The following is a 22,432-nucleotide window of genomic DNA, read 5'->3' as shown; positions in this document are numbered from 1 at the left end:
AAGCCTTGTATAGGAATCCATAATGTACAATGTGTTCTATTGTATTGTATGCATTTTGAAACGGTTTGTATTATGCACATCTTCCATACATGCAATATTCAATAAATATTTGTATTATTATTAATATCTAGAACCATTTTGCAATCATGCAGTACACGAGACAGACCTGTCATGGAGTTCTCTGAGGTGCACAGCTGTTCCCGGAGTTTTTCTATATCATCTGGGTGTGTCTGCTCATACAAAGTGCTCCCAAACCACTCCGACTGAGGCTGGTTTAGAACTGGGGTGACAGAGTCAGATACGTAGATTACTCGCCCAGTTTCTGCTGTCACCACAAAAAGAAATCCATCTGCGGCCTCTAGTATCAGATGCTTTAGCTCCTGGGATAAGGAAAGAAAACATGAGGGAAACGGCCATGTGCCTAAAGGTTCACTTTAAATGAGCAAATGAACTGGGACATCCCAAAATGGTGAATATAAAGCACTTTATATGACATTAGGAATAAAATAAAGAGAGATATAGATAGATAGATAGACAGACACAGACAGATAGATAGATAGATAGATAGATAGACAGACACAGACAGATAGATAGATAGATAGATAGACAGACACAGACAGATAGATAGATAGATAGATAGATAGACAGACACAGACAGATAGATAGATAGATAGATAGACAGACATAGACAGATAGATGGATAGGGACATAGATGAGTGATGTGTATACAAACCTTTCACAGATTATATATATCAGCATATTTTGATAACAATGAATACTAACTGAATATTTGGTATTGATTATGAAAGAGTCAGTGATGGCTAGCATATGGCAATGTGGCTGAGAATTTATCTGAAATGTAGCGTTCAGCAGCCACAGCACCACAGTGTAATCATTAATGACACGAAGAGAGCATTCTACTCTAATTTCCAACTCTTTTAATGCCACAATGCACTAGTTACTCACATGACAATCAGGAATTTAATGTTGGGAATTGGAGGATGCCCAAAGCTGGCAGCATCTGAGACTATATGAATATTACAGGAGCTGCAGTCCAACATCAGCAGCTGTAGAGCACTGGTACTAAACTATGACGGGTAAGCAGTGCTCCAAATGAAGATTTTATTGTGATACAGCTAAAAGAGGAATTTCAATTAACTACCTACCTCTCCAATCTACATTGGGGACCTACTGTAGGGTGTTCTGTTTACTTAAATATCTTAGTTCTAAACGTTAAATGTTCTTAGGGGGAACACACTGACTGAACATTCACTAGTAGTGGTGTAATTAATCTATGCACCAGTGAACTATTTCAGGATAATCCATTGTGAAATAAATGATGGAGTTTGATTTATTGTACAATTGACACACATTGTCCTAACTATTCACAATGTCAATCTGCATGTATCATTTGTCAGTAATCTGGCTCATATTAAACTTGTTCTACTCCATTTCTTTATTCAAACCATTATAAGGTGGACTGGATTTATACTGCACTAATTGGGCTACGTTCTACTACAATAGATAATCTGGCAACTGAATTGCAAACATCTCATAGTTGTCAACGGTAAAAGTGTAATTCAGTTACTAAAGTAAAGTTTATCTGTTTTAACAGAATGGTCCACATGTTAGCCCTTTATGGCATTCACTACACGCGTGCAGTAATGAGATTTCACAGAGCAGCAGCACCTGTTCGGTTAAGAAGGAGGGTTTATAAGCTCCGTCCGTGGATTTATTCCCTGTTCCCCTCATGGATTTCATGTGGGACACGGCCATGCGCAGGATGGTGAGCTTGTCAGGTTTGCGTGCGAGGGCACTGCAGGTGGGAACCATGTCGGACAGCTCTGTGATGTACTGTGTCATCTTATTCCTCCGACGTCTTTCAATTTCACTGTGATTCTCTCTGAAAGCAGAATCAGAGCAGGAGAAAAAAACGGAAGAGTATAAGAATCAGCACCAAGCAGAGCCGTCCAGAGACACGGTCCCCGCAACCCAACACGCACACACGTGTGAGGGGTCGGCAGTGAGAAGGAGAGGATGTGTGTGTACAAGAATCTTTGTGGCAGTCAGTGTCTGTTCAGCTTCCAAATTAGTTTCATACTCCATACTTTTGGTTTCCTGCTTCATTTCAGGTCTTGCTAATGATTTGGTTGTCCTTGGCATGTTCATCTAAAACACTCCAACTTCTGATTAGAGTTTTCTTTTCAGGTTTAGTTTGAAAATGTTGAAATTCGAGCTTAGGTATATATTTTACACCATTTGCTGCTGGGCTGCAAATGCATTTACACTGTGAACCCATTCAGAGCTAGACAGACGTATTTAACCTTAAGTTGCTTTATCATGTGACTGGCAAGCTAATGTCAGGGTGCAGCCACTGTGCAAAGGGGACCTTGGTAAAAGGTACTTCCAGAGGGCCATGCAAGACAATATAGTGCAAGGCCTTTGCAGTGGTCCATGGCAGCAAATGGTTTTAAATCACAAAATGTTTCCAATGTTTCCAAGACCAAAAAAATTATATCAACTTAAAAAAATATATCAATTTCTAATTTTGTGTGTGCCATTAAATCTTAAGAGAAGTAATGGAGGTACATAAGTTGGATATCTGCTGAAAAAACACTGGTGACTGCTTTTCATGCGTAGTGTACATAGGGCGTTTCTCCATACAGGACCTGTCAGCAAGTGGCAGGGTGTATCTGTATGCCCCATCAAATGTAGTGTGACACACAGATACACTGACTGCTTAGTGCTGCCTGCCATGTATGGCCAATGTACACAGATTATTTGGTTGCGACTTGTACAGCAACAATCCATGCTCCTTTACTGCCTGATCAACCAACACGTTCACTGTGGAGGATCTCTGCATTTCAGTATATCAGTACAGTGCTGTATAGGGTGGCTGTGATCATGTTTATTACAGGGCATTTATTAAATAAATACATGCTGCAGAGCTGCATAGGAAAAATGTAAACCCTGCAGAATGCATTTTGCATAGGTGTCCTGTAATAAAGAGGATATAACGCCATCCTGGTGTTAATCTGTGCATGGTTGGTTCTCCATTTGATTGTAGATTGCAATGCCTGTTCTTATCATGGTTTTGCAATCCCTTCCCCAAATGGAAAGCCACGTGTAAGATGTCCATGCTTTGTGGTGCCAAAGTAATGACTTTCAGATCCTCCATTATATACTGGTCTTAGCTCTGTTTGTTTTTCTAGTCCTGGTGAAGAATAAAGAGAGAAGTGCGGCACCCAGGAAAAGAGAGAAAGAAAACAAGACAAGATTATATCTCCATTAAACAACAGAGGTGTTATGTGTGTGCTAGGCAAACTTAAATTGGACCTGTCTGGTAAAACAACTTTACATCAAATAGTAGAGCAAGGGTTGGTACCTTGTGGGTTTACTTACTGACCAGTGAACTATGCTTCTTTTATCTACGTTTTGAACTTAATGTATCTAGCTGGGCTACAGCCCCAGGAATTGTAGAGGCAATGATGGTCTGTAAGAGGGGAAGACAAATTAGCCCAATGCACATAGCTTATCATTGCCATCCAAACTTGGATTGACGGTGAGGAAGTTAAAATCCTCATTACTGAAGTGTCAGCTGAGGATGTGGGTTTCGGGTGCCATGTAAACGTTTCTTTTTATGAAACAGCTCAAAACGGTTTAACAAACACCAGAATGTCAGCACTCAAAAGATCCATGAACACTACCAAACGTTGTAGGGTTGCTCAGAGTTTTCCCTTTAAAGGAGTTCCCCAAGTATCAAAACCAGTACTCGCTGTGGTGGTTAAGATTTTGCAAAGTGCAGTTCTCCGGTAAAAGGCAAACCATTTTGCAATGGATCACTCTCAGCCAACGAATGACCCTCTGTGCATAGAAATATGCACAGAATTGACATTAGCCTACTTGGAACTCTTGTTCTGGGTACTGGCTAATGAAACTCCGCCTCTGGTAGCAAAGGTGTTAAACTCGGTACGTGTAGCATTTTATGAGAAAACGCTGCGCATACAGACACCCTAAGAACCATGATCGCTTTAAATCACTGAACTGGTCATGGTGCTTGGAGTAACCCTTTACCTAAACTATGTGGTAGAAGATTAAGACGTGAAAGAGGGTGAGCTCATTATGCCACCTATACACACTCTCTATCCCATCCAATTATACTTACTACCCAGCAGGCTGGTTGGAATGCAATCTACAAAATGCCATCCATATGCTGTACTCTTCTATGGTCTGTTCATTAACGTCAAGTTGTTTTTAAAGACAGGTCCATGTTACATATCAACAAGACAACAAAAGCAAAAATGTTACCACATATACACCAATATTTATAGAATATTTACTTAATCAAAGATTTAAATAAATGAGGGAATACAAACAACTAACCCCTGTCTATTCATGTTACACCCGTTTAACATTAGTAGGCTTTAGTAAAACTAATAAGGTACTTAAATTTCATCTGAATATTTTTCATATTTCTTTCCCATTGAGCAACATGTGTTATCTTTTTTCCAGCCATGAATCTTTCGATTAGATTAATACTTTGATTAAATAAACATATACACTGGTGAACATAAGCCATTTGGCTGAAAGAGATTAAGATAAGGTATTTTAGTCATACGGCAGGTTAACATCAATATGTTAATGTTAAGACGTTTTATTAGCGAACTGGTTTTGCATATATATATACATTCTTAGTCCCTTGAATGACTTAAACAAAGAGCATGACTGTATGTGCATGTGCGCTGCTCACAAAGAAGGGTGAAGTGCAAGTACCATTAACAGTAACTTGTTGGAAAGAGCAGTGTATATACAGCTGTGACATGTCAACACTAACAATCCATGAGTGTGGGGTAGCTGCCTTCTTATTTTCAACCTTAATGATGTCACAGCTCTGCAGAGCTTTCTTCCTTTAGCCTTTTACTGGTGAAAAGACCTGCAGAACATCAATCTGTTAAATGACAGCCTGACAGTGGAATTTAGGGCACGGCTCTAAAAAACAACTAAACTAGTTAAGAGATATACAGAGCAATGTAGGATTTAGCAACGTAGAATTTTTGTCTTTCAACCAAATTTTGCATGGCATTTGGGGACATTGATCTCTAAAATGTTTGGACCTGATGCTGCTATTGTTACTGCCACGTACACAACCAGTAACATAGTCACACACTATCAGTCTAAACAGTATATATATATTGCTGTGCATTTATATATATATATATATATCTGATGTACATGTATGTGTACGGTTTCTGTCGATTTTGTTTTCACTAAATTGCGCTACGTAAAAGACACATTCCCCATCATAACATAAAAAAAAAAATAATAAACAACAAGATGCAAAGGTTATCAAGGTACAAAGCAAGTGAAGCTAGATTTCAATATTATATTGCTGTATGCAGGGTGCAAGTATAATTTAAAAGAAACAAGTGCAAGATTGAAATGCAACAACTCCATAAAGTGTAAAAAAAAATTCACCAAATATGCAGGTTTCAATGAATATAACAAAGCCATACATTGAACAATGTATTAAAAAAAAAAAAAAATCATAGGAGCATATGTATCACAGACAATTTTCTCTTATCATCCAGAAAAGGTGTTAGGTATCCAGAGATCCTGCAATAAATTAATTTTATAGAGCTTGTAGCTTTGTGATATTTGGTGAATTTATTATAGTTGCTCGGGGTTGTTGCATAGAATGTCAGTTTAAATGACAATATTTTACTTTGCTCGAAGACATGCACTTAATTTTCTGTGTCAGGGCAATGACCATTCAGCACAGGTCAGTTATCAAGTGCAAGTAGAATCTCTGCACGTAGAACCAGAGGCCAAGACAGGCTCTACAAAAAATGTGCTAATCTACCTAGCAGGGAACAGGTAATTCAGATCTACCAGATCTGTCTTTTTCAAACCAAGCAGAAGCCGACTGTCCTACCTGGTCACGTGGTCTCGCTCCAACGGGTACTGATCATCTTCCAACCTGGAAACAAACAACCAGCTCTCTCAGCAGCGATCAGACACCTGCTGAGAAGATGAGGGGCATATACCAGAAGCCCTGTCTTACCATATCCTTGAAAGTGTGCAATCTGCAGTCATACCTAAAGAGAATAAGAAATTATTAGAACCTCTGTGCTATCTGCACATTACTCATCAACAAAAGGTAGCCACAATACAAAGCGTAATCAAGTGTCACTTACCTTGAAAATTTGCTGGGACCTTCTCCATCTTCATCATCAAAGTCCATTCTGCAAGTGACAAAATAAGGAAGAATTGTAGAGGTTGAAGCAGATGAGAACAGTGTTCTGACCCTCAGACAACAGTCAAGCAAATCAAATTATTCTTTACAAGGTTCAGTGCAATTACAATGTACTTTGTTGTTTTTTTACACACGCTTCGCGAGTTTCATTGCAATATCATGATGCTTTTAATAAACATTCTACATATCAATAAACATGAAAATTAGGATTCATAAACTTCAGAATTCTGGGCGGCATTTACCGTATACACTCGAGTATAAGTCGAGTTTTTCAGCACATTTTTTGTGCTGAAAAAACCCAACTCGACTTATACTCGAGTCAATGTCTGTATTAGGGCAACTTACATTGCCATAATACAGACCAGGACCGCCGGGCTCATTACAAGCCCGGCGGTCCTGTTGGGGGCTGGCAGGAAGCTGTTACTTACCTTCACAGCAGCTCCTGTCAGCTCCCTTCTCTCTCCTCCGGTCCGGTCACCTCCGTTCTCCTCCAGTTAAGTCTCGCGAGAGCTGCGGGGTCAGAGCGTTGCCACGGGTTACCGTGGCAACGCTCCTCGTGGCCGTGAGACTTACACTGGAGGAGAACGGAGCTGACCGGACCGGAGGAGAGAGAAGGGAGCTGACAGGAGCTGCAGGAAAGGTAAGTAACAGCTCTCTGCCAGCCCCCCTCCTACATAGCCCATCTACTGGATCACCAGGGAATGAGAGCCCACCCCTCCCGGGCCATGTATCAAGCAGGGAGGGGGGACAAAAAAATAAATAAAAATGTAAATAATATAAAATAATATATTAATAATATTAAAAAAATAATAAAATGTAAAAAAAATTAATAATATAAAAATAAAATCAATATTAAAATAATAATAATTAAAAAATAAAAATAAAAATGCCCACCCCCCACCAAGGCTCTGCATCACATACACAAACACACTCTGCATCACACACACACACTGCATTCATACACACACACACACTGCATTCATACACACACACTGCACTCATACACACACTGCATTCATACACACACTGCACTCATACACACACGGCACTCATACACACACGGCACTCATACACACACGGCACTCATACACACACTGCACTCATACACACACTGCACTCATACACACACTGCATTCATACACACACACTGCACTCATACACACACACTGCACTCATACACACTGCACTCATACACACACACACACACACACACCATTTATACACACACACTGCATTCATACACACACACTGCATTCATTATATACACACACTGTAAATAAATACTCAATTAATATAATTTTGGGGGGATATAATTTTATTTAGAAATTTACCAGTAGCTGCTGCATTTCCCACCCTAGTCTTATACTCGAGTCAATAAGTTTTCCCAGTTTTTTTGGGTAAAATTAGGGGTCTCGGGGGCGGAGCCTGGCACTGAACTGGACCGGACGCCATTTCTCCCAGCTCCGAAAATTAAATAAACAATCTAAGTGTTATCTCGGTGACAAGCTACCATCCGACCCTGCAAACACCAGATACAGCCTGGGTACACCCCACTGAACCCCCAGATGCCCTTCCAGTACTCCCCGAAGCACCTAAAGGCAAAACACAGGACCGGGGCCTATCACAAGCCCACATACCGCGACCTCGAGTATCTCTGGAGCAGGACCTCGCAGGAAACGCAGCAGAGCTGTGGTCGACTCATACAGCACCTACCAATACATCCATGGGGCGCAGAAACCAGAAACCTACACCCGGTAATGCACCAGAACAGAGGGATATCGGAGCTATGCTCCAGCGGCACTCCTCAGCCAAGATGGCGGCCGCCGAATATCCACCTTCACTAGGGACTCCTTACACAGCTGCACCTGCAACATCTCAGCTACAGAGCCGAGCGGAGGACACACAGCAACAGCCCACAGCATCAGCAGGCAGCACTGATCCTGCAACCAAACAGGACCTCCAAATCCTATACACTATGCTACAGGACATTCAAAGCCTACTCGCTGCTGACCTGCCCATCCTAAAATCATCCATGCAACAACTCACAGGCAGAATGGAGGAAACTGAAGCAGATATTAAAGAGCTCCGCCAAGACACCTCCACCATGCAGGCATCTATACTTCAACTACAAGCAGCCCAACAGGCTCTTTCACTACAGGTGGCAGCGCAGGAGGACAGGTACCGCCGCAACCACGTAAAGATAAGGGGTATCCCGGCCACCGGCCTTCAGGAGGAACTGCCACACTACGTGAGAAGGCTGCTGGCCTCAGTGCTGCCACCCGCTACCGCAAAAAAAAATTACATCGCTGGGCTGTATCGCCTACCAACGCCCACCACAACCACTTCCACAACACCTGGCGACATCATACTCCGCTGTGCACTACCTCAAGACAAGGGGCAAATAATGACAGCGGTAAGGAACAAGACCCCACTTGCATTTGAAGACTCACAATTGTCCTTTTACCAGGACTTATCCAAAGCCACACTGCAATGGCGAAAATCCCTGAACCCTGTCACCGGGCAGCAGGAGTGTCCTACAGATGGGGAACGCCACGATCCCTCCTTGTCTCACACAAGGGGACCATACAAAAGCTAACCACAGGGACTGATATCTCAGCGTTCCTCGCAGCTCTGACATGCGGGAGGCGACGGCAGCCCCAGCGGTCTCAAATCGCGCCCACGGATGGGACCCATCCAATGTGATACCATTTGTGCCAAGAACTGCAGCCGACGGCCCGCCTGACACCTGACTGGCAGGGGCACCACCAGCCCCAAATCAAACCCACTGGAGGGACTCACTGATCCAGCAGCCCTAGGCTGCAAAGTTGCAGAGTTGTAAAGTTTTACTGATATGATTTTGGTTACCTGTTTCTGCCATATGTTTTTATTTATTTTTGTTTATTACTGTAGAATCACTCATACGAGGAAACAATCTTTGGCCTGGGTCACCTAGGAATAGATAGACCAGGCTCACTATAACACAACCAAGCACTCATGAAGCAGTGCCATCTATGGCCCTAGTCCGGTTTCATACAGCCACACATAATCAGTCATCGAATCGTAAACACCCCCCCGCTACCCCCTTGGTTAGGGGCGACACCTCCACCGAGAGGTCAGCCAGGCACGAAGGCAGTCACCCAAATACAACCGACTCATAAACCGGTACATTGCCCTAGGAACATGCACCTCTTGTACCACCCGCCCTGGGCTCCAACAGACATCACCAGTGTACCATTCACCATACTCAACAGAAGCCCCCTAAGGACCCACTCATGATATACTTAAACAAAAAATGTGCATAATCACAATCACTGTATATGTGTAATAAGTACAATATCACTCTGTTTATTTTTCTAAAGTGACGGATATGCATATGTGTAAGGCAATGTACAAAAAAAAAATTAGGGGTCTCGACTTATCTTCGGGTCGACTTATACTCGGGTATATACAGCACTTTTCTTTTTCTTTCGAAGATACATAAGGTGAATTACATAATGTAAGTGTAAGCCTGGTTTATAGTGTTGTTCTTAAGACAGGCAAAGAACACATTTTTAAACAGGGAGTTTGTGCGCCCAACATATAACTGTTCCCATCACCATGATTCAGGAAACAGGAAAAAGGAGATGTGAGGCATGGACTCACATTAAACAAACAAACGCCTCTCTTCCCACTGATAACCAGCCGATTCCTCACTCACACGGAAGGGAGGAGAGATCTTCACTCCCAAAAGGATGTTTGAAAGGTAGAAAGTGTTTGACAGCTCACATCCTACTCAGCCGTCACCAACTTAGTTACACTGTGTCCCTGTATTTAATACAGAGGATGGCAAAGACGTGGTTCCTTCTTAATTCTAAGATACAAATGTTGCGTCTGATGCTTTCCTATATAATGTGGTTAATTAGGGAACGCATATGGTATTGTTTGACAACTTCAGATCCCCATAATGCTTGCTCAGCATTTGGCTATTGCTATGACAGACCGAATAATCTAATCACACATTATATAAATATATTATTATGTAAAACAACATGTCTGATGAGAGACAAACAATAGGGAAATATTACACAGCATTTTGTAGAGTAACATATTTCTTGTATTAATTATAAACATTCTTTCTTATTCAAACACAAAATCCTAAACCTGTCAAAATCTGCAAACACAGAAAGCCACAGTGAAAGTCATATCTTTCCATCTCTACTCCTTGTTCACGTTCCAATAAACCCACTGAAAGACATGATAAACACAGAGAGATTCTCCAGGTATGCAGAGAATCATTTAGGCAAATGAGTAAAGCTCCGTATTATCTCATTAAAAATAGATATTACATTTAAATATTATTTCTTAAACAGAACAAACATTTTGAAATTATAGTTTTCCTTCGAACAAACTGTAATATTGAGAGAAACAAAAATGTTCATAAACACTTACAATACACTTCAGTTTTTTGTGAGACTCACTAGAACGCTTATTTAGCCTAATTGCATTAGTAACGGTCCTAGTATTGTCCAGGTCCTAAATTATACTTATGTTCATTTCAGGAGAGTTTGTGGTGTGTTTGTGCCCCCTTGTGTTGACAATGATTATTACAATAATTATGAACAGGACCAACCTCCTCCAATTGTATATTCAATTGGGGTACAATTAACCTCATCCTGAACTACACTGCCACACAAAAACAATTTCTTGATATCTCAATATATATCTATTATACATCAAAAATAAGATCAGTGTTACAACAAACACCCTGAGTTTATAAAAGAAACCAATGTGTAAGCGCTGTGGGATGTAATACAGACAATATGGCAGCGCTTAAACCAACAATGAACACAGAAGTGTGTATAGAAAAACAATAATTACAACAACAAAAAAGCGCGCTAAATTGATCTGTAAATATAAAGAGCAAATAATAGTGCAGACAATCTGAATAAGCATGAATGAAAAAAAGGCGAATATGAGAGAAAAAAAAACTCACGTCCCAGAGCCCTATCACCCCTGGCTCTGGGTTTGCAAAGCTGCTTTGGAGAGGGGATTCCCCCACTGAAGATTGTTCCAAAGTATATGTCCACTGGCAGTTCAATAGTGCTGTGTGAAAAAGAAGGGCAGGACCTCCAATTGAATAATATCACAGGCAATTTATTTAATAACAAAAGTTAAAAACCCTTACTTGGGATCTAGTGGGTATAGACTCACAGAGTCATCCACATAAAAGCATGTAAAACAATCAAGGATGCAAATCACTTCCTGGTTTCGTTCCGATCACGTGGTCTGCTTCCAGGTCCGCCCCTCTGATGACGTACGTGTGGCGTGTTTCGCCCGCCTCCACAGGCTTCCTCTGACGACGTCATGAAGTTCCAGCCCTCTTTTTGAGTGCATATCTCCTCCCCCTTTGTCACTCCATTGGTCGGGGGGCATGGTTATATCGATCACATTTAGCTAGTCAATTACTAACATATGTATAAACTTCTATTGAACTTCCTACATCAGCTTCAAAACTGATCCTATTATTACACACAGTCTAAAAACAGCCAGAATGTTAATATCCACCTATTATTGGGTCTAATACTATATGAATAAAAGCTCTGTAAACAGATAAAATCTTAGATGGCATTTCTGCATATTAGATGGCATTTTTAAACAAATAAAGTCTTAGATGTCATTTTTACATATACAGAAGCATATACAATAGAGGACTATGCGATCGAGATAACCACGCCCCCCGACCAATGGAGTGACAAAGGGGGAGGAGATATGCACTCAAAAAGAGGGCTGGAACTTCATGACGTCGTCAGAGGAAGCCTGTGGAGGCGGGCGAACGTACGTCATCAGAGGGGCGGACCCGGAAGCGGACCACGTGATCGGAACGAAACCAGGAAGTGATTTGCATCCTTGATTGTTTTACATGCTTTTATGTGGGTGACTCTGTGAGTCTATACCCACTAGATCCCAAGTAAGGGTTTTTAACTTTTGTTATTAAATAAATTGCCTGTGATATTATTCAATTGGAGGTCCTGCCCTTCTTTTTCACACAGCACTATTGAACTGCCAGAGGACATATACTTTGGAACAATATTCAGTGGGGGAATCCCCTCTCCAAAGGAGCTTTGCAAACCCAGAGCCAGGGGTGATAGGGCTCTAGGACATGTGAGGTTTTTTTTCTCTCATATTCGCCTTTTTTTTCATTCATGCTTATTCAGATTGTCTGCACTATTATTTACCCTGAGTATATAACACAGCTTGCTCTTTCCTAGGTTTAGGCTTACAGCATCTTTAAGCACTGTATGCCGTGGGTATATATACAGAGCAGTTTTTTATTTCATGTTTATAAAAGTCTGATCCATAGGATTACTCAATAAGGCAGTACTTGCTACTTGTATTAATACCGCAGTGAATTTCTTTCGTTGACAGTTTGTATGCTGTAGACTTGTTTAAAGAGTTCCTTCAGTGATTTGAAGTGGGCATGGTGCCTGGAGCCTGTATGTGCAGCGTACACTGAGATTGACCCCTTTGCTGCCAAAAGTGTAACTCCTCCTCTGACAGCATCACTAATTTGCCCAGGACAAGAGTTCCAGTGTGGCTAGTGTCAATTCCGTGCAAATTTCTATCACAGATACACATTAATTGGCAGAAAGCAGTAAACTGATGCTCTCAGCCAATTAATAATGAGCTACAGGATCAGAATCTGATGTCTGCAACTCTGCAGAAGCTGAATTGAATAAAACTGCTGAACAGGAGACCAGATGCACAGTTGGGGTCAGGTAAGAAGGCAAACGATAGCAAAACGGTTGGCCCTATTACCAAGCCACAATGCTAGGATAATCATATCATTATAACAACCTCTACAGAAGGTTGTAGTGGCTATGATGGTCGGAATAACCGACATATGCTACACTTTCCCCTAACACACATTACTGTGATTTGTCTTGTCTAAAATATATTTTGTTGATATGTTGTCCCAAATCAGCTAGGAAAGTGTTAGAAACTGTCTGTTCCTTGCCACTCCTGCTGCTGTAGATTGCAAAGCACATTCAAGATACACACATATAGGCACACATACACACACACAAACAAAAATATACAAGCAAATTAATAACCTGAAGATTAAATCAGTGCTACAATTTCAAAAACAGCACTGCACTGAACCAGCTAGTGACAGAAGCTCCCATGCCATGTTATTTTAAAGAGTCTTAAAGGCCAGCTTCTTACGCACAGACTATGGACCTTGTCCCATGAGACCCTGAAAGAGGTGTGTGACTGCAGCAGTCAATGGGCAAGTTATTCATTGTTACTTAAGAACTCTGCTGTGCCCTCTGCTGACTGTCTAAAGTGTGTTTGCATGAGACTTGTATGAAGGGCAACTAAATACGTGGTTAAATGGTACATGGTCGGAGTACAGGAGCTCCGTCACACAGATTTATTGACCACAGGACTGTATTGACAACTCATATACCTGTAGACAACCCTGCCCCTTAGTGAAAGTCTACCTAGAAGAATAGATGCCGTTTTGAAGGAAATAAATGGTCATACTAAGTATTTATTTGATTTAGATTTTTCTTCTGTACACTTACTTTGCATTTTGTTAATTTATACAAATAAACTACTAACATTTCTATTTTTGAAAGCATTGTTACTTTGCAGCATTTGTTGACAGCTAAAAACAAAGAGGGAGGTGCAACGCCAGGAATGTCCTTGGAGTGTGTATCTATAACCATAACAAGGAGGAGAAATAGGAAACTGATAGTGAAATACATAAAAAATACAGTAAGGTGAGGGTAAATAAAATGATATGCACTCACACATTATAGAAGCTTAGGTGCAGCGCCAACTTAGATGCTTGGGCGTAATAATCCCCGCCTGAGGATATGGTGGAGTACACACTCTTTAGGAGGTTCTTGTGGATGCAGCTTCTTTTGCAGATATGTGGGAGAAATCAAAGATATATAGTGCAATATGCCAGACTCAATATTAAAATATTTAGCTATATAGGATGTGCACTCACGTGTTGGCGTGAAGAGGTATGATTCCCACTCTAGGATATAGGTGCTGGTGGTCTCTCTCCGATTATATAAGTAAAAGAGAAAATAAAACCACAATAGTATAGACTGTAAAAAGTGATGAATAAAATGAAATAGATAAAAACTACTCACATTTGATAGAGCAATAGGGAACTCTCAAGGCTCCAGAACACGTGAGTGCGCATCCTTTATAGCTATATATTTTAATATGAAGTCTGGCATATTGCACTATAAATCTCTGATTTCTATCACATATCTGCAAGAGAAGCTGCATCCACAAGAATCTAGAGTGTGTACTCTACCATATCCTGAGGTGGGGATTATTACGCCCAATTGTCCAAGTTGGAACTGCATCTAAGCTCCTATAAAGTGTAAGTGCATATAATTTTATTTACCCTCACCGTACTGTATTTTTTACGTACTTCACTATCAGTTTTCTATTTCTCCTCCTTTTTATGGTTATATACACACTCCAAGCTGCACCTCCCTCTTTGTTTTTATCTGCTTCTCTACAGGACAAGAGAGACCCCGGGTTTGGTGACCTAGCTGCCCTTTGGACTGCACCAGTACTGGACAACCACTGAATATCCTCTTGCTTTTATTATTTGTGGATACCTGCCTAAAACCTTTGCACGGTAATCTAAATTTATAGTATTTAATTATTTTAGTCTATTTGCAGTGGAAGTAAATCATGTCAGTATAACTCCCCTTCAAGAAAAACTATATATATATATAAATATATATATATATATATATATATATATATATATATATATATATTATACATCCATATATACACAGTACTAGCGCCAATGGGCAAATAGCTGCAGATAAAACATTGACAGCAAGAGGACTAAAGGAAAACTTTGTCACCGTAATGCCTTCCTCTCAATTAAGTCATTATGGTTGCTGGCAGTCTTGGACACCATAGAACCTTAAGAGAATATTCTGTATTACGAACGGTTTAACCCCAAAATGCTCCAGATGGCACCCAATATCCTGGCCCCTCACCTTTCTCTTCTGGCCACCTTCTTCATGTGGAACGTTTCACAGAGTGCTTGTGATAGGCTAAGACAGTCAGCTGCTTTAGAATCGTACGTAACTGGGTTTCTTCGATCAAATATGCATTACACCGTTGTTTTTCTTTTTCGTCTCTGGACTTTAAGTTTCCTATATATGATTTCTTGTGTGTTTGCAGTAGATGTTTTTTGAGTCATGTGAACATAACTCCCTCCAAAAGAAATTATATATTCAAGTATGATTATATAATACATTAACATAATTTTAGTTATCCTCTCACTTTACCTTTTTTTTGGCTTTAGCTCTACTCTGCCTGTTCTTCAGTAATCTACCCCACTCCCACAGCCTTTTTCAGATATTTAGCAATCTATATAGTTCCTCATCAATATTTAAATGTAGCCAATCTATGTCGGACTCCGCCTTGCTTTTTTATCGCCTTTTGAAAATTGGTAAATATCTAAATATTCTGTATATTTTACTGCTAAATGCACCTAATAATATCGATAGATCACTGTGGGACACAGTCTGGGAAGGCTTGTGGAAGAAATTATCTCATTATGGGAGGAGATTGCAACTTGGTAACGTGTCTGGTGGTTGACTAAATTTCTGTCCCAGGTAGATTAGATCGCATGGAGTGGATGTAAGGATGGTTTGTTGAGGAGATTTATACAGTATCTCACAAAAGGGAGTACACCCCTCACATTTTTGTAAATATTTTATTATAACTTTTCATGTGACAACACTGAAGAAATTACACTCTGCTACAATGTAAATTAGTAAGTGTACAGCCTGTATAACAGTGTAAATTTTCTGTCCCCTCAAAATAACTTAAAACACAGTTAATAATGCCTAAACCGTTGGCAACAACAATGAGTACACCCCTAAGTGGAAATGTCCAAATTGGGCCCAATTTGCCATTTTCCCTCCCCGGTGTCATGTGACTCATTAGTGTTCAAGGTCTCAGGTGTGAATTGGAAGCAGGAGTGTTAAATTTGGTGTTATCGCTCTCACACTCTCTCAAACTGGACATGGCAACTCATGGCAAAGAACTCTCTGAGGATCTGAAAAAAAAGAATTGTTGCTCTACATAAAGATGGAATAGGCTATAAGAAGATTGCCAAGACCCTGAAACTGAGCTGCAGCACGGTGGGCAAGACCATAAAGCGGTTTCACAGGACAGGTTTCACTCAGAACAGGCATCGCCATGGTCGACCAAAGAAGTTGAGTGCACGTGCTCAGCGTCATACCCAGAGGTTGTCTTTGGGAAATAGATATATGAGTGCTGCCAAAACTGCTGCAGAGGTTGAAGGGGTGGGAGGGTCAGCCTGTCAGTGCTCAGACCATACGCTACACACTGCATCAAATTGGTCTGCATGGCTGTCGTCCCAGAAGAAAGCCTCTTCTAAAGATGATGCACAAGGAAGTCTGCAAACAGTTTGCTGAAGACAAGCAGACTAAGGACATAGACTACTGTAACCATGTCCTGTGGTCCGATGAAACGAAGATAAACTTATTTGGTTCAGATGGTGTCAAGCGTGTGTGGCGGCAACAAGGTGAGGAGTACAAAGACAAGTGTGTCTTGCCTACAGTCAATCACAGTGGTGGGAATGTCATGGTCTGGGTCTGCATGAGTGCTGCCGGCACTGGGGAGCTACAGGTCATTAGGAAACCATAAATGCCAACATGTACTGTGACATACTGAAGCAGAGCATGATCCCCTCTCTTCAAAGACTGGGCCGCAGGGCAGTTTTCCCAACATGATAACGACCCCAAACACACCTCCAAGACGACCACTGCCTTGCTAAAGAAGCTGAAGGTAAAGGTGATGGACTAGCCAAGCATGTCTCCAGACTTAAACCCTATTGAGCATCTGTGGGGCATCCTCAAATGGAAGGTGGGGGAGCGCAAGGTCCTAACATCCACCAGCTCCGTGATGTTGTCATGAAGGAGTGGAAGAGGGCTCCAGTGGCAACCTGTGAAACTCTGGTGAACTCTATGCCCATGAGGGTTAAGAAAAATAATGGTGGCCACACAAAATATTGATACTTTGGGCCCAATTTGGACATTTCGGTTTAGACATTAATGGCTGTGTTTTTAGTTATTTTGAGGGGACAGCAAATTTACACTGTTATACAGGCTGTACACTTACTACTTTACATTGTAGCAGAGTGTCATTTCTTCAGTGTTATCACATGAAAAGATATAATAAAATATTTACAAATATGTGAGTGGTGTACTCACTTTTGTAAGATACTGTAGATCCCAATAATCTAATTGGAGCATCCAGATACACCAGACTATACCTTTTACTCCGCTCATAATGGAACATGTTCCCGCATACATATGTTTCTAATTTCCAGGCAAATTCAGGCCCTGATTTCTGGATTAGAGATTATTATTATTATTATTATTAATATTATTATTGGCATTTATATAACACCAAGTTATTCTGCAGCACTTAAAGAGACACATTTTATCTCATGGTCCAGTCACGCAAATATAATAATTTACATTAGGGACCCATGCCTTAGGACTAGGGATCGACCGATTATCGGTTTTACCGATATAATCGGCCGATATTCGGTATTTTCGGCAATATTGGTATCGGCCAATAGGGATACCGATATTGCCGATAATACCTCCCAGGACCGCCAGGCTCATTACAAGCCCGGCGGTCCTGGGGGGGCGGGCAGCAAGCGTTTACTCACCTCCCAGCAGCTCCTCCAGCTCCCCAGTGTAAATCTCGCGAGACCCAGCTCTGACGGCCGCGGGTCTCGCGATATTTACACTGGGGAGCTGGAGGAGCTGCTGGGAGGTGAGTAAACGCTTGCTGCCCACCCCACCCCACCCTCTCCCCTCTCCCCTCCCCTCTCTCCTCCCCCAGCTAAGCCAATACCACTGGACCACCAGGGATTAACATATCCCCCCTCCCTGGCAAGGCAACAAGCAGGGAGGGGGGACAACAAAAAATAAATAATAATAATTAAATATATACATTAAAAAAATGTAATATAAAAAAAAATTAATAAAAAATGTCCCCTCACACATACACTATTATTATACACATACACTACACAAACACACTGTGTATATAATTCAGTGTGTTTGTATAGTGTGTGTGTATATATAATGCAGTGTGTTTGTATAGTGTGTGTGTATATAATGCAGTGTGTTTGTATAGTGTGTGTATATAATGCACACTACACAAACACACTGTATTATATACACACACACACTATACAAACACACACTGCATTATATAAACACACACTATACAAACACACACTGCATTATATAAACACACACTATACAAACACACACTGCATTATATACACACACAACATTATATACACACACACTATACAAACACACACTGCATTATATACACACACACTATACAAACACACACTGCATTATATACACACACACTATACAAACACACACTGCATTATATACACACACACTATACAAACACACTGCATTATATACACACACACTATACAAACACTGCATTATATACACACACACTATACAAACACACTGCATTATATACACACACACTATACAAACACACTGCATTATATAAACACTACACAAACACACTGCATTATATAAACATTACACAAACACACTGCATTATATAATCACTGCATTATACACACAGTTTGTTTGTGTAGTGTGTTTATACAATTCAGTGTGTGTTTGTGCAGTGTGTTTTTGTAGTGTGTTTATATAATGCACACTACACACACACTCTGCATTATATACACACACTATACAAACACACACACTCTGCATTATATAAACACACTACATTCACTATACACACAACACAAATACACACACTCTGCATTCCTTATATGCACACACTACACAAACACACACACTTTGCATTTAGTATATACAGCATTCACTTTACACACACTGCATTCACTTTACGCACACTACCCACACACTACACAAACACGCTGCTTTCATTATATACACACTAGACAAATACACACTGCATCCACTACACAAACACACACTGCATCCACACCACTCGCACTAAACAAACACACACTGCATCCACTACACACACACTGCACAAACACTGCATCCACTACACACATACACAGCTCCCCTGTCTAAACACACTGCATCCACTGCACGTGGCATGTATATTTTGTGCATTTACCTTTAGAAATAGTTTTTTATTTTCCAAAATGGTAAATGTACAGAATATCGGCAAATTATATCGGCTATCGGCCTGAAAGTTCACAGAATATCGGCTCTAAAAAATCAATATCGGTCGATCCCTACTTAGGACCCATTGGTCTTAGAGAACTACTGAAGGATTAAACAGTAATAGAGTGACCCAGATTATATAAGAATACTATATATAATTCCTCTAGTGAGGTCTACCCGGTCTGGTCTGCAGATAAAGTGGTGATCAGGGATTATCTGATCAGTATAGCCACCCGCAGGAAAAAAGTCAAGCCTCAAGCCATTATTGATTCTCAAAAGGTGCTAAGAGAGGCAGAGTCCACACAAACAGAGGGGGTTGAGGTAGGTTGGGAAGTTTTTGTTTAAAAAAAAATAGCGACATATACCAAAGTTGTACTTCTAACTCTGATGAACCCTGCATCTACCCTACCCCCATAATTTAGGTTACTCAAAGACCTTGGTGAACCCTGCATCTACCCTACCCCCATTATTTAGGTTACTCAAAGACTTTGGTTACTCAAAGTCTGGCAATAAGGTTAATGTAGACGAATCCCATTCAATACGAACCTATCAGCTGCCAACACTGTAATTAAATTGACAAGTTGTAGATCAAATCCTCATGTCGATATTTAGGTATCCAGATTACGGATGATCAAAAAGCCCTTTTATGCAGCCAATTATTCTATTATATTTTAAAAGAGAATGAGAGATCTGGATTCATGTTCTCCCGAGATTGCCCTTTCTGCTTCAGGCTCACCCAGTTCAGATCACAGAGTGGGACCTTGAGCGCATACAAAAAGCCACAGACTAATTTATCTGGCGTAATAAACCGTACAGACTGGCGAGGAATATGCTCTATAGACCAAAATTGGATGGGGGCTTAGGATCTACTGATCTACCAAATCTACTGATGTACTATTTGGCCCAGCTAGTGCAGATGGTGATGTGGCATGCTCCACCAGGGGAGAGAATCTTATATAATGGGGTCTGATCTCCACATGTTCTACATGTGGCTAAACAAACTCCAGATGATCCTAAATCTGTACCACTTGTCCTGTCAGTCTAACGTCCCTCTCTATATGGGATAGAATAAAATATAAATTCCAACTAATTTTCTTTCTCCAATGAACCTGGTCCTTAGAAATAGAGAGTTTCCTCCTGGAATGCGTGCATGGGATTTTAAGAATATAGAAGCAGCCGGTATAATATGCTACGGACTTGGAGCCAGTCCGCAATTATTAGCTACACAGAAGGGTTTAGTGTATCAGATATACAATTACATATGCTCCCACTCCACAGTTTGGGGACCAATGGGTTATATTCTTTCAATGGGAACAGGAGGGGGAGAGATTGAGAGAGACGTCTGGAAAGACATTTGAAAAGCAGCTGCCAAGGTGTCTATGTGTTACAATTCAGAAACAAATGTTTCAAATTTTATTTTGATGGTATATCACTCCTGTCCAACTGTGTTAATTGGGAAATATTCCCACAGATCATTGTTGGAGATTATGTTGACATCGAGGGTCTTACCTCCACATGTGTTATCCATGTTCCGAGGACCTTTTGATTAAGACCCCTGGTCATTCCTGTTATCTATACAGCTAAAAATCTTCTAAAAGAAGGCACATATATGTGATAATATTATTCCATATTTATTAAGAATGATTGATTGATCACGATTGAGCAAATGTTCTATAACATGTCTGGCCAATATCTAAAGTGGCCTACGTGCTTGAAAGTAGGATTTGGTGCCAGCAATGTTTAAAAAGACTGAGTATGGGTACATAGCTTCAGAGAAAAGGTACCGCATGTGTTTGGCATGAGCCTTGGGTGGTCATGACTGGCCTGATCAACCATAAAGATTACTTAATGCGCATGACATATACATGCTGAGCTGCACTGATATGAAAACTTAGAAAAGTACAGACTATCCATCTAATTTGTAAAAATGTATAAAAGACGGAGAAACTTGGCACTCCCTTGGAGAACGACCTACCTGTAATACGAATGCGTGTTGCTGGGCTTTGCCGTTCCCCAGTACCCTCTGTACTGGCTGAGTACCCCCAGTCGTGTGTAGCGGAGTGACAACTAAGTTTCTCTAATGATGATTTATACTTAAGCTGGTATCTAGATACTAAGCTGTTTGATGTGAATGCATGCAATAACTTAAATGAGAATACCACTTATATTGTATTGGGTCCCTTTATTGATAATAAAGTGTGATGTGAATTCTTATATTCAACTTGGTCTCTGTGTGATTTCTCTTTCCTATAGTTCAAGATACTCATCCCGAACTCGGTTGTGTACCCGCCAATATTGCTTTAAACCTTATTAGGTACTGATTATTACTTTTGGATATTGGTGCTTCATGAATTTAATGATTAGGCACAACAATATATAATTTAATAAAATAACCTTAGCAGCAAGAAGGGCTTTGGCCAGCCCTTTCGATCAAAGAGGTCACAGCTAAAATAGATGAAAATCACATAATGGACCATCTAACGACCATGGTGCATAATGCTTTGCCATCCTGTTATAAAATCTGGGATACTTGTCAGGACTTCACCTCTTCAGCAACATATAGACAGTTGCCAGTAGGTTGAGGATGGTCTTATCATAGTGGTACCCCCCACTTTTTTTTACTCTTTTAATTCTTGTTCTCGTTTGTAATTGTCAGTATTTGATCATTGATTTGCTTCCAATATTATTCTAATGTTGTTTTATATTATAATATTTCATTTTTCAATGTTAAACATAAAATATGAGACAAATACTCAGTAACACTTGCCAATGACTTTGTATGTGAATGAGGATATGATTGTCTCTGAAATATTTATTTAAACATGCAAGACTAATAGAGAACAAGGACACACTTAGCCAGCTGGAACATAACTGCCAAATTCTAATACTACAGTACCAGCAAAGATTCACAAACAACTGA

The 22,432-nt window shown here is 40.5% G+C and overlaps 1 protein-coding gene across 3 annotated transcripts in view; it reads right to left on the bottom strand.

Annotated features, from left to right (window-relative positions):
* Positions 1 to 22,432, bottom strand: part of ARNT2 (aryl hydrocarbon receptor nuclear translocator 2) — an 86,656-nt gene that overhangs the window by 51,767 nt on the left and 12,457 nt on the right. For all 3 annotated transcript variants that reach the window (XM_063448902.1, XM_063448904.1, XM_063448903.1), the window contains exons 4-6: positions 6,195 to 6,242; positions 1,690 to 1,903; positions 167 to 380 (exon numbers count right to left, since the gene is read on the bottom strand). In XM_063448902.1, the coding sequence (XP_063304972.1) occupies positions 167 to 380; positions 1,690 to 1,903; positions 6,195 to 6,242 (476 nt within the window). The remainder of the gene's footprint in view (positions 1 to 166; positions 381 to 1,689; positions 1,904 to 6,194; positions 6,243 to 22,432) is intronic.

This window comes from Pelobates fuscus, chromosome 3 (genome assembly GCF_036172605.1).
Source record: "Pelobates fuscus isolate aPelFus1 chromosome 3, aPelFus1.pri, whole genome shotgun sequence".
NCBI classification, from domain to species: Eukaryota; Metazoa; Chordata; class Amphibia; order Anura; family Pelobatidae; genus Pelobates; species Pelobates fuscus.
Note: the sequence above shows the minus strand (reverse complement) of the source record. Positions and strands in the feature narration are given on the sequence as shown.